Source organism: Mus pahari, chromosome 5 (genome assembly GCF_900095145.1).
Source record: "Mus pahari chromosome 5, PAHARI_EIJ_v1.1, whole genome shotgun sequence".
Taxonomy (NCBI): domain Eukaryota; kingdom Metazoa; phylum Chordata; class Mammalia; order Rodentia; family Muridae; genus Mus; species Mus pahari.
Window position 1 is genome coordinate 64,785,951 of NC_034594.1, and position 16,786 is coordinate 64,802,736.

The window sequence follows — 16,786 nt, forward strand, 5'->3', positions numbered from 1 at the left end:
TTGAAAATACTTTGTTACCTAATTTTTTGCTTTATCTATTGGAGATTTTTTTTTCCCTAGTTGAGTTATATGTTTAACTAAGGCCTTGATTTATAAAAACTTAAATACATATTTGTATTTAGAAAGTTTGTAGGACTTTTATGTCATTGAATGAATCATGAGTACGAAGATAATCTTTTACTTGGGGTAGAAGCAGCTCAAGTGCTGAGGTGATTAGCTTTTAGATTACTACTTGAATGTTATGCAAGTAAGATTTAAAAATAGTTAGAAACATAAAGTTTTGCATCTCTTTGTCAGAAATGCCACCCTGTAAGCTCTGTCTGGGCCAGAGCTTTTCTTATTTGTTCTGAATTTTCTACCACAAATACATGAATATACATACATGTGTTTGGGTGTTGTATTTAAATGCTTTTGGGATTCTCTGTAAATCCATATTGTTATTTTTCTTTTGTACTTTTGTTTTTAACTGTTAGAAATTGACATGCTTATCCCAGTTTTGTAGTTTAAAGAATCAAAGGAATGATGTTTGCTATCTTGAAAAAAATAAAAGTTGTACAAGGATGTTCACTAAATATTGTGAAATCGGCTTTCCACCCAGGGAGCTAGGTTTGAAACTAGTTTGTTGTTTCAGTTTACAGATGAAAATGAGAGGTGATTTTCTTAGAGTTCAACTGTGTGTGCCATAACTGTCCATTTTATCATCGTTTCTGATACCATGCCCACATCTTTCCAGATATGCTAGCATGGATACCTATCAGATTGAGTTGCCTTGATAAGAGCAGATTACCACTGATATAAATAGGTAACTAGACTGTTTTGTTTTGGGGGATGTGTATAGTTAGCTTTCTTTTCTTTTCTTTTCTTTTCTTTTCTTTTCTTTTCTTTTCTTTTCTTTTCTTTTCTTTTTTGTGGGCATAGACATGATTACTATGATATAATCAGCACTGAGAACAAGGAAACATGAGATACAGTGAAGGAAAATAGCTGCATAGCTGGCTGCATATATTTAATACATTAAGAAGTAGGACGGTGTAGATGAGTCTTATTCTGTCAGCCCTGTTTCAGCAATCTGAAAATTGTCAATGCTTTGTCCATTGATGTGAATATCTAGGTCAGTCCTGTGTGGACTCTTAGAGACCACAGGAGTTGGATGTTCAGGAACAGTCTTGTCAAAATTCTCCATCTTGACTTGATACTCACCTTTGGAACCTCGAGTCATTAGAGCTGCAAATCGGTGATGTAACATGATCTCAGAGGGCAGGTAGGATGTCCTCCTTTGGCAGATTTCCCCAGTGCCTTCTTGCATCGCTGAGAGGAACACAACTAATTCAGAGTGTGGAGGAGTCTCATGTTGGAGCAGGGTAGCTAGAGGACTTGATGGTGAGATAGTATGGTAATAGGTTAAGGGGAAGATGAAGAATGGACATTCTTCAGAACTGATGCCATCAAGGTGGAAGTCCACACTGGTCTGGTAAAGTTCACCATTTTCTCTCTCCTGATAGAGTACAGCAGAGACCCGAACATTGGTCAGAGGGCTGGGCCGGGTGTTGGCCACTTGGAAGATAAGATTAGGTTTGCCATCTTTGTGAGCTACAACTGCTAAGTCAGTGAATCGAATTGAGAAAGCTCTATTTTTTGGCCGTGCAATCTTCGCCACAAAGGCACCTAAATTAAAAACCATTGAAATGTTTTTGTTCTATTTTTTTGGAACAGAAAACGTTAAATCTCAATACATTTTCTGAATGAGAAGAGTATGTTAAGTAGTTAAATATTTCTCATATCCACTGAGAAAGAAATTCATTCTATTATAATTTAGGGTAATCATACTTTAAAAAAATTAAGAGACAACAACAACAACAACAACAAACTCCATGATTTCAAAATGGGTAAGAAAAATTTGATTTGTCATGAATAAAGGAAAAACTTTTATCTTGTAAATTACAAAAGTTCAAGAACTGAGCGTGGCTCCTGCTGTGTAACTCAGGTTGAAATGGAGAGTGCATGAGAGGAGGGTGGTTTTAGGAGGAGAGGCTGAAGGAAGGAGAGATGCAGTAAAGAATTTTTAACCTTGAAACTTCTAGAAGGTTAGTTTTGGGGGAAACTGGCCATGAAGTGATTCAGTGTATCTTGTAAGTATACACTTGTGTCCCACCCCAAGCTATAGATGAGGATTTCCTAAGCATTCTTGTGGCACAGAGCCTGTTGGCTGGCTGGTGAGGCATATGGTAATCATTATAACAATTGTAGCTTTTTTAAAAAAAATTATTTTATGTGTATGATGTTTTGCTTGAATGTATATATATTCACCATATGTGTTTCCAGTGCCTGAGGAGGCCAGAAGAAGGCGTTGTTGTAAGCTGCCACGTGTGTTTTGGGAACCGAACCTAGGTCCTCTATAAAAGAACAACATGTGTGCTTATCCACTGAATCATTTTTTCACAGACCCAATAATTACATTGTAAGTGCTTATGTTACAGGTAGTGTGAGGATATCAATCTATCCTTCCATCAATTTATTCATCATTTGTCCATCAGTAAATCCATCTATCTAATCTATATAATTTAATATGTATATCATATGTATATTTGTGTATAACTTCATAATTGAAGGAAATGACAAATTTAGTTAGGGGTTAGCACAAAAATTTAAGCATCTTCCCATCTAAATACATAGGTTATCTTAAATTTATCTAAGAGCTGAGCCAATGCGGATATTCTTAAAGAAGTTAAGTGATTTGTTACAGGATGCAGAGCCAGTTGGTAGCACATTGGGTCATCTTCCATGATGTTCAGTGCTTATCTTTTATTAGAGTATTAGTGTGTATTTTTTAAATTGTGTGTTACATAGAAAGAAGCAATCCTATGGCGTACTCTATGTTACCAGACACATAAGTGACTATTTATGGCCACAGTCACACTGCCTTTTTTGTGTATCTGTAACTTTAAAAGATGGCACTGAATGTGGTGGTGTCAACTTCCTTTTATTGAGTCCATGTTGAATAGGTGATCTTGGAGGAGAAGGTTGTATCATAAGAAAGATAAAAAGTAAGCTATGGGGCTAGTGAAATGGCTCAGCAGTTGGGAGCATGGACTGATTTTCCAGAGGACCCGAGTTCATTCCCAGTACCCATTTGTCAGCTCACAACTGTCTGTAACTCCAGATCTGACACTCTCACACAGTCATATATGTAGGCAAAACATCAATTCACATAAAATAAATTATAAACAACAAAGCCAGATGTATATCAGGTAACATGACTTAAAATTTACCTTATTTTCCTTACTCAAAATAACATCTGTGTGAATTTACTTTTACTCATTTTGATATTATTTTTGCATAGTATATTCCTGCAAGTTAATGGTATATGATCTTTTTTCTTATGTAGTTCCAAAATTCTTTATATATATATATTTATATTTTTTTTTCTATTGTTTATCCCTAGATTGTTTCATTTCTTCTTTGGCATCACCTGCTTATAGTGATGCAAATAAATTACTTATAACAATATAACAGACTTGTCTTAACCAACTATATACTTTATAAAAGGCTTGTAGTATTTAAAAAAAAAAAAAAAACAAAACCAAGAATAATTACCTGTGATAAAAGCCTCTAGCATGAGGCCTAGGAGCATTTGTATGGCAAGTAAGGCGATTGCACTTGGACAGTCACCACTGGGGAACATGGTACCATAACCAATTGTAAGTTGTGTCTCCAGAGAGAAGGAAAATGCAGCGGTGAAACTGGTGATGTGCTTCACACAGATAGTGTGGTTTTCAGGTGGGACATCGTGATCTATTTCCAGATCACCATTCATCTCAGCTACAGCATACCAGAGGACTGCAAAGACAAGCCAGTGGACAACAAAAGAAGCAGAAAAGACCAGCATCATCCAGCGCCAGCGCATGTCCATTAGGATTCCCCATGCATCTCGAAGATACACAAGACCTCTTTGAGCACCATCCATTTGAAGTGTGCTGTGGCCATCTTTTGTGACCATCCTCCGGTATCTTTGACTTAGGAGAGGAGCATTAACTTTACAATTACTGCTGTCCATCTCAGGCTGTATTTCTCTGAAATAAGAGTGAAGTAGTTAGCCCTTAACTGATTTAGAGTTAACATTCATGAGTTATGAAGCTTTCTCACAGTGTCTACATGAGAGCAGTTACTGGTCAAGTCATTTGTTAACTAATTATGTATTAATTTAGGGTATTTTTTACACTTTCCTTGATTGACTGTAAAAATACCATTTGATACTTTCTTTTCTAAATATACTTTGGAATTCCAGAGGGTGAGGCTTATAATTTGTGCTTTCTAAAACAACTACATTTTGCCTTTGTAAAAATTTAGGCCTTGAGTTTTTATTGAGTTAATATATTATTTCTAAATAACAAATTTTTAAAATTTGCTGATAATTATGAGTAAATTAAATATGATAATTAAAGAGACTAGTTTTAAAAACATAAGTATTTTACTCTATAAATAAGTAAAAGTCATTTGGAAAGTTGGCATTAACTGTCTGCAGATACTTTGTTTTCCTGCAGTTGTTGGTGTTTGAACCCAGAACTCTGGGCCTTGAGCATGCTAGGCAAGCACTCTGCATTGATCTAGGTCCCCAGCTCTGCATGTCTTGAAGTTAAACTGTGTAGTAGGATAAGACTTACATTATACTAAGCTTTTAGAGATTCCTAAGTTTTTTTTCCTCATTCATTGATTCAATCATTCATTCATTTTGTGTGTGTGTGTGTGTGTGTGTGTGTGTGTGTGTGTGTGTGTGTGTGTAGGGGCATTACACGTGTTCCACAGCGTGCTTTTGAAGTATAAAGGGCAACCTGGGAATCAGTGTTCTTCCACCTCATGATTTGAACTCCAGTCATCAGGTTAATAACAATCACCCAGACTCACTAGGCCATATCTCACTGGCCCAAGATACACAATTTTAATGTATGTTTTAGAATTAGCCTATTTAAAACCTTGTGAAAATGTTTATAAATTTGCTATCATGGATATATTAATATATTATTTCTGTACTGGCTGCTGAATGGATAACTGTGGGGCACATACATACTTAGTTCATATTAAATCCTGGCAAAGAAAGAAATTCCTGGTAAAGTACTTTCCTAACACATACATACATACATACATACATACATACATACATACATATATACATACATACATCCTTTGTATAACCCTAGTATAACTCCTGCACACCAAAGAAAGACATTCCAAGTAGATATATTTAGATAATACCTCTTGCCCCTGTTGCTAGGAATGGACCCTGGGACCTTGTGCATGCTAGGTGAGTACTCTCTCACTGAGCCTTTCTTCCAGCTTTGAAAGACAGTAGCTTTAAGAATAAGTAAACCAAAAGAAGTAATTTTAAGAACCTAATAAGCAAAAATAATCATTAAGAGATCAGATGACAAATTTGAAAAGATATTAGTATAATCAGATCTTGTGACTAGTTTTCATAAAGGGTTAGGCATTTCTCTGTGTTATTAATAGACATCTACTGTGTGACCAACCTTGGACATGATGAATACATCTATACATATAAAGACTTGTGTGTCATAACTCAATGGTGCTTCTTCCGAAGTAGATACTGTGAGAGTGCTGCAAACCCACTTGTGCTTCTCTCTCTCATCCCCACTCCCCCAGTTTTGTTTCCTTAGGTAGTTCAGGCTGTTGAACTCCGGATTTTCTGCCTCAGTCCTCTCTAGAAGACTGGAATACAACTAAGTGCTATCATGCCTTGCTGCTTCCTTCCTTTTGTATGATGCTTACAAAGGTGGTGTGAGGTTGCTCAGGTTTGATGAGTTAGTCTTTCTGGGACTCTGGGGTTTTGTAGACTGTTTTTCTGTGTTACTGGATTTGGACATTGGACAACTAGGTATGTATGACTTTCCCTTTTGTTCTGAGACTGTTGCAAGCTTTGTTGACTGTACCCGGGGCATTCTTCTTTCATATTTTTCTCAGATTTGAGCTAGAGCTGATTGAATACTGGATAGTTCTTCAATTTAGATCAGATGGGCATTTCAGTTTCATGTGATAGATTTTAAAAAACAAGAATTTCATGTTGTATCACTTACTGCCCTACTGAGTTGTCGTAATCATTGGGTGTATTTGTTGTTGTTGTTTGGCAGGTGCTGACAAGTGAGCCACTCCTCAGCCCATATTTAATGCTCCTTATTTCGTTAGATTCTTAAATATTTTAAAAGACCTCTTTCCTCTTAGAAAGAACCACAGAGCCTTTGTAGACACTGTGAAGATACTTGATACTGTTCACCCATCTTTCCTTGTGCTCAGAAGATAGACATGACTATCTCCATTTTTCATATGTAACCACTGAAGTGTGTAGAAAGGCAAGACGTTCTACATACCACATGAGGGCTTGGGATTTTTTGGATTATTATTGTCTGGCTAACCACGGCAAAATCAGTTAATATACTTTTTAATTTTTTTGCTACAAGAAGCTGTATATTCAGCCTTCACACTGTCCTCTACTCCAAAGCTGGTATTTGAGAGTTTCTAGCACTTTTATTAGGTGCTTTTTTTATTTTTGTTTTTGTTTTGTTTTGTTTTTGAGATGATTTCTCTGTATAGCCCTGGCTGTCCAGGAACTCACTCTGTAGACCAGGCTGGCCTTGAACTCAGAGATTTGCCTGCCTCTGCCTCCCAAGTGCTGGGATTAAAGGCGTGCACCTGGCTGTAGGTGCTCTTTTCTATTCCTGTAACTCAGGTAACTAACTTAAGCCATCCCAGCTTTATATCCATGGTTGTTCTGGTGGAAATGATTTGTAATAGTAGCTGATATATGTTTTTCCTGTGCTAAGCATCATTCCAAATTCAAGGAAGGCTAAAAGGCAATACCTTGAATAGGGTAAACAGTAGTCTTGCTTTGTCATTCGTTGCTGATAATGCTTTACTTTTATAGTAAATACCTACTTATGCCATTCCCACTTCATAAAGTGAGACAAATTTTCTGAGGATCATAAAATTAGCAGTTTCCGAGTATTATTCCCAAGCATACTAAGTCTAGAATTAGTGCTAAAACCCAAAGCATTTGACTCTGGTTAGCCTTTGTGAACAATACTGTGTTCAAGAACAGAGAACAGAGACTAAGGGTGGCAGCACATGCCTTTAATTCCTGAACTCTGGAGGCAGAGGCAGGAGGATCTCCCAGCCTCATCTGCACTGCACAGTAAACTATAGGCCAGGCAAGGCTACATGGTGAGGCCAGGTCTCAAAAAGCAAAAGCAAAACAATCAGAGAACCAGGAGCCACTATGGATCCCTTCAGGAATGCTTATTAGCTTCAGACTTTGGGGCCATTGTTCGAGTGGTTCCCTGTTCACAGAAGCAAAGCAGAAGCAGCTCACTCTTACTCAAGTCTCACTGCCGTAGAAAGCACACTGGAAGGAGAGTCTTTCTGTACATTACACCGTTCCTTCAACACTAATTATTTTCACTCTGGTCTTTTTATGATTGCTGTTGGTAATCTATGGTTTTTGTAGCAGCATTAGTCTAGGCTCTCTACAATTTCATTCTTTCCCCCCTCGAGCAACTAAATAACATGGAAAAAAACCATTGGCAGGGAAGTCAAAAGGCCAGTATCAAAACAGTGAAACATTTTTGGTTTTGTTTTTTCCCCATGAAACATTGTTGACTTTTGATGGGATCATTTTGGCAAGAAGTTGAGAGAAAGTAAAATTTTGATCCTTAGTGAATTGCTCTGTGCATTCATATAGTCAGTCACTGCTGTGTAGTAAATACAGGGTAGGGAGCATGGCCTGAAGGCGTTGACTCTTATGTATATAGCGCTCTCATTTTGGGCAAGCTACCCTGTCCCCTTGGCCAGATATCATTAGATTAATACTAAGAATGTGGTTAAAAGGGAGATTAAATAATATCCCTTAAAGTCTACCTGCCAGTTTGTAAGTTTACATCTAGTTTCTCAACTGTTTTCTATAGGATGGTTTCTGTATGACTTTTATACCTGCTTACCTGGCCTTAAAATTTTTTACTGCTGTTGCCTGATGTTTATAGGATTTTTCCCCCTTCCTCTTCAAATGTGTCTTATGGGTAGACATTTTCAAGTAATTTTCACATTATCACAAGCACACAAATTCGTAATCACCTCCTTTCCTCCTCCCTTTCTTCCACCCCCTCTCTTTTTGAGACTGGTATTATTACAGTCCAAGCTGGTCTCAAACTCAGCTTTTATAGCCAAATGTCTTTGAATTGATGTTGCTGCTCGTTATCTCCCAAGTCCTAGGGTTACAGCTTTGTGCTATATACTCAATTATGGGTGCATTTGGAAGGTATTTATCTAAACTTAGATTTTTGTGTGATTTTCATGAACTGTCATAGCAGGAATAGTAGAATAGACAAGTGGAAAATTTATGTGTGTATCTATGTAGGAGCTGTAAAATATTTATAAATTTATAAATTGTTTGATGAGAAAGATACTTATTTTAAAAATGGTAGTTTGATAGCTTCATTAATCATCAAAATAACAATGTTGCTCTGTTCATTAGGTGGTAGCTCTTAAAGTTAGTTTTCTGTTGCTGTGCTTCTAGAGGAGTACTGTAATTCCTGTTCCTACAGTTAAGATAGAGGCTGCACTTAGAAACGCTAAATGAATACAGTGTTTGTTCATGCCTTATGCAAACATTTTAAAGGCTGTGTTGAAAGTCTCATAAGCACCTTTCCTGGCCTCTATAATTAGGGCAAACAATGTGAGTATTAACCCTATTATGTAAGCTCAGAGAGTAGTTCATATTTTATTTTCTTATATACAGAGTATGTGTTATTAATAATCCCCTGCTTAAAAAGAAATTTTAAATTAGGATATGCAGCTTTTTGAAGATTAAGAAAATTAAAATCATAATAGTTCATTCTTTTGGCATTTATTTCCATATGCTTATTTTGGTATGTTTCTAATTCCATCCAAACAACAACAACAACAACAACAACAAAACCCCACACATTCTTTTATAAAGCCACTGAATTTTTACCTAGGATCTTTTCCTACTCATTTACACAGTATAACATTAGTATGGATTTACTAAAAAAATGAGAACTAACCTTTTACTAATGCTTTCAGCATGGCCGTTTGCCAGTTATAAAATTTAAGGAAGAGAACAAACCTTAGTTCTGACTATCTAGGTAATGTCTGTTTAAAGCTCTATTATAAGCAATCTAGGTCTGTTCCTATCTGCTGTCAGCTTCCTTGCTTGTTCCTCTGAAGGAAAGAATAAGAGTGAAGGTTATTTAATTACTCACCGGTTATTTTGTGGGACCAGCCTACCAAAGAAGGTCTTAAGGAAGCTAGCAGACTCTTGTCTTTCTGACCCGGTGGCTATAACCTGCAGTGTCGTTCTCTTGGACTGGCTTTGCAGCTTACATTCCTGTGTTTATAATGTCCGTGAGGGCTGGTTTCAGCTGAAGCTGATGTGATTGGTCACTTAGTCTGCAGGGGGGCCAATTAGCTCTGATCATGTGGAAAAGAATGCTGGTTTGTTAGGAGGTCTTTCTTTACCCAACACAAACCTTAACAACTCTGGAGAAAGCCTCTAGAACTGACGTGGAGAAGGGGTGCATTTTTTCCCTCTAATCAGGACCGGTTTTTAGTAAGTTTGCATAATCTTATTTAAGAGTTTATTTGAAAGTTCAAAGGGATAAAATTCCCTGCAAGATTTCCTTTCAGCCCTCTCTCCTTATATTGCGTGTTAAAGTGTGAGATATCTCTTTCACTAATCTTTTTTCCACCATTTCTTGAGGGGGGATTTAGTTGGATAAGGATGTTTAGGCATAATTGATGAGTTGATTTTTTTTTTTTCTGGTTTTCTTATCAGATCCCACCTCATCAATATGGCTACGATAGTAGGTATAGGTCATTTATTTACCTGAAACAGTACCTCTGCCCTTCTTAATTGCAAAGGAAGAACTTTGGTCTTTGGTTTTTAAAGCTGTACAGTAGGCTTGACTAGGAATATGATTGCTTGATGCCTTGTACTTCTCTTTAAGGTGGAAGAAGGAAAGACTTTTCTTAAGGCTTGCTTTAGTGATCCTTAGGGGGCTTGTATGTGTGATGAAGTAGAATAAAACAGTATTCAGGGTACATGATCTGTAACTCAGTACTGAAATTGTATTTACCTGGAAGATGTCAGCAGTCCAGCTTGTAGCAGCTTCCACTTGAGCTGAAAAGTATGGCCTTGTGTGATGCCTAGTGAACAGTATTTTCTTCTCTGTGAGCTGCCAATTTAAAAACTTTGATCAAATGTTACACATAAGAGGATCTGAAAAAACAAAGACACTGTTTGTTTGAAGTAAGATTTTGGAAAGGCCTGCTGGGAAAGTTATGAATGTGGACCAATCTAATGCTACTTAGGAAGGGAAATCCGACTTTGTGGATTCCTCTCCTTTCCTTCACAAGTTAAAAAATATATTAATTCCTTCTTTGTTAATGCCAGACATTTCAATACAAGTTTAGACAGAGTGCTAGTAACTTTGACCTTCAGAACCAGGGAGGGTAATCAAGGTGAATTCACATGTAAGACTTATTCCCTGCCATGTGCAAGTAGGAATTTGTATCATTTTCTAGCTAGCTGATTGAGGAAAACACCTAACTGAAAATAGCTAAGACACTAGAGCAAGTAGTGGGATATTCTTCCCCAAAACCCCAGCATGTTAGTGTATCTTCCATTGTCGTGGATAGTAGGTAAAACAAAAGCTTGTCATTCAACCTAGGACACCTCCCCCCACCCCTACCCCCTCTATAAAAAGGCATTTTGACTGTATAGTTTACTGTGGCCTTGTACTAAATCCCCCCGCATCAGCCTCTCTAGTACTGAACTTAATAGACCAGACTTTTTCAATAATGTACTCTTATTTCAGACTGTTTCTACACAAAAATGATAGAGTAAGTTAATGATAATGTTAAGTTTACCTACACGTACCCAGACATGCACCTACACATTGGCTTATGTGTGGTATTTCTAATTCTGGGATGCTTCCAACTTGAAGGCCTGTCATAGGCAGTGATGATCACTGATGGTTGTCTGTGGATGTTATACTTTGACTCTGGAGCTCAGCATCCTATGACAGTCATTTGAGCATGTAAATTATTGTAAGTTGGTTCTGTCAGCTTGGCTGAGGTGACATTGATAATGGCACAGAAGATACACCACCGTCATCCTGAAATACACAGTAGGTTTGTCATAGGTTAGAGTTGGATCTAAAGCATCTCTTCTGTGTATGAACATAAATGCTTCTGTTCCATTGGTGATTTGCTTTTTATTAAAAATTCTAATGGTCTTGCTAGGTGCCATATACAAGTAAATTAGTCTTTATTAGATCCAAATCTCTGTAGCTAAAGGTATTGATTACTATTTTAGCTTAAGTAATCCAGTATACAATCTAGAAATACTATAGTTTTCTTTAAAATGACAAAGGATTTGTTAGTGTCTTGCCTACTCTCCCATTAAGTCTACCCGACTGGCTGCCAGTATTCTTAACTGTGTTAAAGATACCTAGACTCTTTCTAGTTCATGTTGTAAGATGACAGGCCACTTCTGGGTGCGCTGTCAGTACACTGTGGGGACAAGGACATGTACTCATTGCTTGAGGTACTTTTTCAGAGACATTCTTACATGCTGCAGCTTCCCTAGTTGTTGTCCAGCCAGAAGCGGCTGTGTTTTCATGACTGCTCACCAGCTGAGCAGAGGTTAGGCAGCAGAAGTTTAGAGACTCCTAAGGTAAGACTTTCAACTGCTATTTCCACCACTCTGGAATTGTATTTACAAGTAACTATTGAGAGCAAGGGGAAGTAATCGGCCACACTTGGATGAGGTTTCCTTTCACTATTTAATAGAGAAATATAAAGTTACTTGCTACAAAAATTTGCACATAAACAAGCTTCAAAGTCTGTCCCATAATTCCGCCTTTGCTTTTGGAGATTGGGTCCTTGCAAGCTCCAAGTTTCGCAGCTGTAGATTTTGTTGGCTGAGTGCCTCTGAGCTCCATCTGAAGTTTTCCATAAACACCATTTTTGGCTGCGAGTCAAACACACACACAGGTGCCCTTTTACCGCTCCTTCTCCTTAGGAAGTCCACCCAGTCAGACTAGGCAGAAGCCAGCACTGAGTTTTCATTTCATTTGTAGAAAACAAATTCCGTCTTAATACATTAAGGGAGAAACAAGTATATACTGTCATTGGGGGATACTACTTGTACATAGTATGCTGCGAATGTATTTTAACAGCTTTATATGACTTAGATGACTTAAGTGACTATGATGTAAGAATGTAAATATTCTATAGGTAATATAGTTTCCTGATAAAATGTCTTATTTGCTATATTGAGCAGAAAGTTTTTTAATTGGTTTCTTTATCTTTTTTTTACCTTTTGAAGATTATAGATGCCATTAAGATTCTGTAAGCCTTAGACTGCTTGCCCTGAAAAACAAAGCATCCTTGGTCACAGCATGCTTCCAATCTAGGACTCTCAGCCCTGAGCTCACCCTTGATTGTAGCTTGGGAATAGCTAACTGCCTTATCTAGTCTCTCCTTCCATTGTTGGTGTGTTTAAGCCTCCTCAGTGACTGCCTTCCCCAGATATTCTAGGTGTGTACCAGCAGACAGCATGCATGAGGGCTGAGGGGTGGGGGCGTATTCCTGTTGTTTGAGATAGCTTTTCAAAGACAGTTCTGACAAGTCTACTCAGTCTCTCTCTGGCCAGGAACTGCATTGTTTTCAGCCATTAGATTTAGACTCATTTTTATTTTAAATCACCTTGGGTATAAATTAGGTTTTAAAAAGAAGTTAACCGGAGTGCTTCTTTACTCAACTGTCATAGTGCTGATAACATTACAGACAGGAGTCTTGAGTTTGAGTGCTGAGAAGGGCCCATGTGGGTGGCCCTCATTGTGGCCCTGGTTATCAGAGAACACTACAGTTATTAGGCACGAAAAGAACATGAGATAGCATCTTTTAAATTGCTTGTGAATAACTTTGATGTTTGTCATCAAAAGTTCTTCAGGAATACACAAATCTACCAGTCATGGTGGCTCATGCCTTCAATCCCAGTGTTCTAAAGGCAAAGGGGCAGAGGGGCAGAAGGGCAGAAGGGCAGAGGGGCAGAGGGGCAGAGAGGCAGAGAGGCAGAGAGGCAGAGGCAGAGGCAGGTGAATCTCTTGAGTTCCAGGACAGCCTGGGATACACAGAAAAACCCTGTCCTGAAAAGTAAAAACAAATGAAAAATATAACACAAGTCTATAATTATACAAGTGAACCTCTTTGATATTTCCACCGCTTACCTGAATTGATACAAGATGCCTACTGTAATTAGATTAGAAAGGATTTCAAACTGTAAGTGCAGTTCTTCATATAGTGTCAGTTTTGTTTTAGTTTTAGTAGCAATTGTAAATAAAATTTTGATATTTATTTGAAGCCATATTTTCTTTTTAAATTAATTTCTAGAACAAAACTTTTCTATTAAAGTTCTAACCAGTTTCTTTTTTTAATAACCATTTTAAAATTATTTCTCAGGAAATATGGAAATAAGCTTAGTTCTGCCTATAGATGCTGACAAACTGCCCCTAAATTGTACCATCTGTAGTCTTTCTGGAGCTTGGCAGGCTTAAATCCTAGATCTTCCTCTTCCCATTTCAGTTTTACTAGAATTTCTGGCTGCTTCTAGTGGGCTTAGTTGTGAGTAAACACTGAGTGTAATGTAGTAGAGATGGCTTAGGAGGCTGCAGGCCTAGGTTCTATTTCTGATTCATGACTCAGCTATGTGATCTTGTGAAGCCACCCCACAGGTATCCCTTTCCACACAGGAACAATAGAGATGGTGAGGTTTAACTTAATCTCCTGTAATTATTAAGACGATCAGGTGAAGGATATCAGTGCATTGTATCAACTATACTGTATCAGGTCCTTTCTTTCCATGTGTATCTCTGGTCTGTGGCCTAGAGGGCAGGTGCTATGTTCAAGCCTGCCTTTGTAATCCTATGTGCCTCATTACGTTGGTTTATGGAAGAAGTGTCATGTTAATTTGTACCCCAGGTTTGAATAAGACAATCAGATGACAAAGAAATATGACTTCTTTGGGAAAATATTTGATAGTAATCACAAAAGCTGAATATAATGCATTCCTAAAGAAGCATTTATTTGCTCACCAAATTTTGTGTGTAAGAATGCTCCTGGGCTGGTGAGATGGCTTGGTGGGTAAGAGCACTGACTGCTCTTACAAAGGTCCTGTGTTCAAATCCCAGTAACCACATGGTGGCTCTCAACTACCCATAATGAGATCTGATGCCCTCTTCTGGTATGTTTGAAGACAGCTACATTGTACTTACTTATAACAATAACTAAATCTTTTTTAAAAAAAGAATGCTTATAAATGTACAGTTCATAAAAGCAAAAAGCAAAAAAAAAAAAAAAACCAAAAAAACAACCTAAATGTCACCAGTTTAAGAGCAATACACCACAACTGTTGAGAGTGAGATCTTGTTCATCAGTGTAAAAGAAAAGCTCTTTCTCAGAGGTAAATACTCCATTTGTATGAAGGTCAGGGCTAGCAGTAGAGCTCAGTGGATAATGGTGCTTGCTGTGCAAGCCTGGTGACCCAAGTGGAACCCCAGATTCCAGTGAAGATGGAAGGGGAGTAGCGGCTTCACCACGTTGTACTTGGACCTTCATATGTAGATTTTGATGTTTTGAAGAAAATTCAGAAAGCAAGAGAATATGTAGATTCGAAAGAGCTGATGGGAGGGCATATGTGAAGATTTTTGAGAGCTATTTTTGTTGTTGTTTTTAACTAAGGTGTTGATTTTAAACAATTGCTGATAAAAACTTACTGAATTACACATTTGTTATGTGTCCACCTAAGGATATTGGACTTTTAATTACAATTTTTTTTTTTTTTTTTTTTAAGAGGAGATCAGAAGAGGGTGAAGTCGGTTTACACGTCCTTTAGTCTTTTCGCCCTTTTCTCCCCTGAAAGTGTATGTCATTCTGGGTTTCCTTGGTTTACCAATAATTCATAATTGAAAATTTCTACTGTTGTTCATATGAATATTTGATATGTGAAAAGTACATAGTAGTTCTTAGAAATAGTTTCGTAGTAATAATCACCTAGTAGCTAAAATTTACTTGAACTCTGTTACTGATTTGCTTCTGTTCATGTACATTCAGGCAGCTTCGTGTTGAACTCACTTCCCCCAAATGAGAAATGTCAAGATATAACTGACATATTGACATTACTAGGAGATGCATAATCACAGAAGTAAAACCTGGGGCTTTAAAGCAGTTGAAATGTAGATTTCAGTGACAGTGCTACCCATGCTATGTGGTAATGGTCTGTGTACAGCCATTTGCAAAGCAAAAGCAGGAGGGTTACTTGAGGTCAACTGTGAATTATTAGTATTTTAGTAAATTTAATTTTTATTTATTAAAGTAGGTCTATTATTTTATTCTATTAGGAAAAGTTATAACTGGTGTTTGATGAATTCTGCATTTTGCCGTTAGTGGTATATACTTTGACATGGTCACTAGTCAAAGGCTCCCTGTAGAAAAGCAGGTGCTGTAAATGTAGCTCTGTTAGTTTACCATTTGTGATTAGCACTGTTCTCACAGCCCTATAGCATTTGTGACGTGGTACGTTCATCCCTCATTGTTTTCATATTTGAATATATTAAAGGTTTTCTTTTGTAAGAGTAGCTAGACTTTTCATGAAGCCATATAGCAAACAGAGTGCTTTATAAAGAGCATTGACCTCTCTTAATCTAAGCAGGAGAGCCTGGGAGCTCTTACAATACAAGTAGAGAGTGTGTCCACACTTGAATCTATAACTTTCACTCAGTGTTGAGTGATCAGGAGATTAACATTTGAGTCACTATTTAATAATGTTATGTGATTCTAGACAATTCCCATAGGTTATGACTTAAGCCTCAATTTTTCAGATTGGAAGATAAAATCAGTTATATTTTGAGTCTTTGTGTAATAAGATGACCACAGAACTTAGCTGAATGACTTGTGAATTAAGGGCTTACCCTAGGCTTGTTTCAGACTCATGTGAACTCCTGATCCACCTTCCACTACCTCCTGAACGCTGGGATGATGGACTGGTTTGTGCCACCATGCCCTGAATGAATGACAGATATTTACTTCTCTGCTTCTGTAGGCAAAAAGTAACTTCATTTATTGGTTACATAGCTTGGGCTCTAGTTTCTTATGGAACAGCAGTAAAATTGTCTGCCTACTCTTTGGTCATTTTAAAGTTCTTTTGCGATTGGAACCACTTTCAATCTTAAGTGTGGAAATGAAGAGCCTCAATGCTTTGTAATGTGAGCCTCACTGTAGGTACCATGTGGTAGCTGGCCACCTTCAGAGAATGATTCCAAGATGCTTGATGACAGAGGCCTTTTAAATTTTAGATTCCTATCTTGGCATGGTGATACATAGCTTTAATCTCTATACTCAAAAGAGCAGAGGCTGACTAGCCTGGGCTACATAGTGACTTCCAGACCACCCAGGGTTTACATAGTGAGACCCTGTCTCCAAAAACACAAAATAAAACAAGCAAAACCAACTTTAGATTCAGAATGTAATGGCTTATTATTTCAGGTATATCCTATTTTTTAGCAGTAAGTTCAGGTCACCTTTAACAGAAAAGTATTTCATGGATATCAGCAGCTAGGGATTACTGGGTGTGGGGGCTCCTGGAAGCTGTTGACCACAGCAAAAAGAGAGTAGTGATTTTTCCTGGTAGATGATGTTCTTT

General features: G+C 37.6%; 2 protein-coding genes across 8 annotated transcripts in view; one reads left to right on the forward strand and one right to left on the reverse strand.

Annotated features, from left to right (window-relative positions):
* Window positions 1-16,786, forward strand: part of Gigyf2 (GRB10 interacting GYF protein 2) — a 127,715-nt gene that overhangs the window by 61,704 nt on the left and 49,225 nt on the right. The window lies entirely within an intron of this gene.
* On the reverse strand, window positions 850-9,388 carry Kcnj13 (potassium voltage-gated channel subfamily J member 13). The gene is made up of 3 exons (XM_021199439.2): window positions 9,285-9,388; window positions 3,595-4,070; window positions 850-1,665 (listed from the first exon to the last, which is right to left on the reverse strand). Exons 2-3 carry the CDS (start codon window positions 4,052-4,054, stop codon window positions 1,043-1,045), a joined length of 1,083 nt encoding a protein of 360 aa, XP_021055098.1. The 5' UTR covers window positions 4,055-4,070; window positions 9,285-9,388; the 3' UTR covers window positions 850-1,042.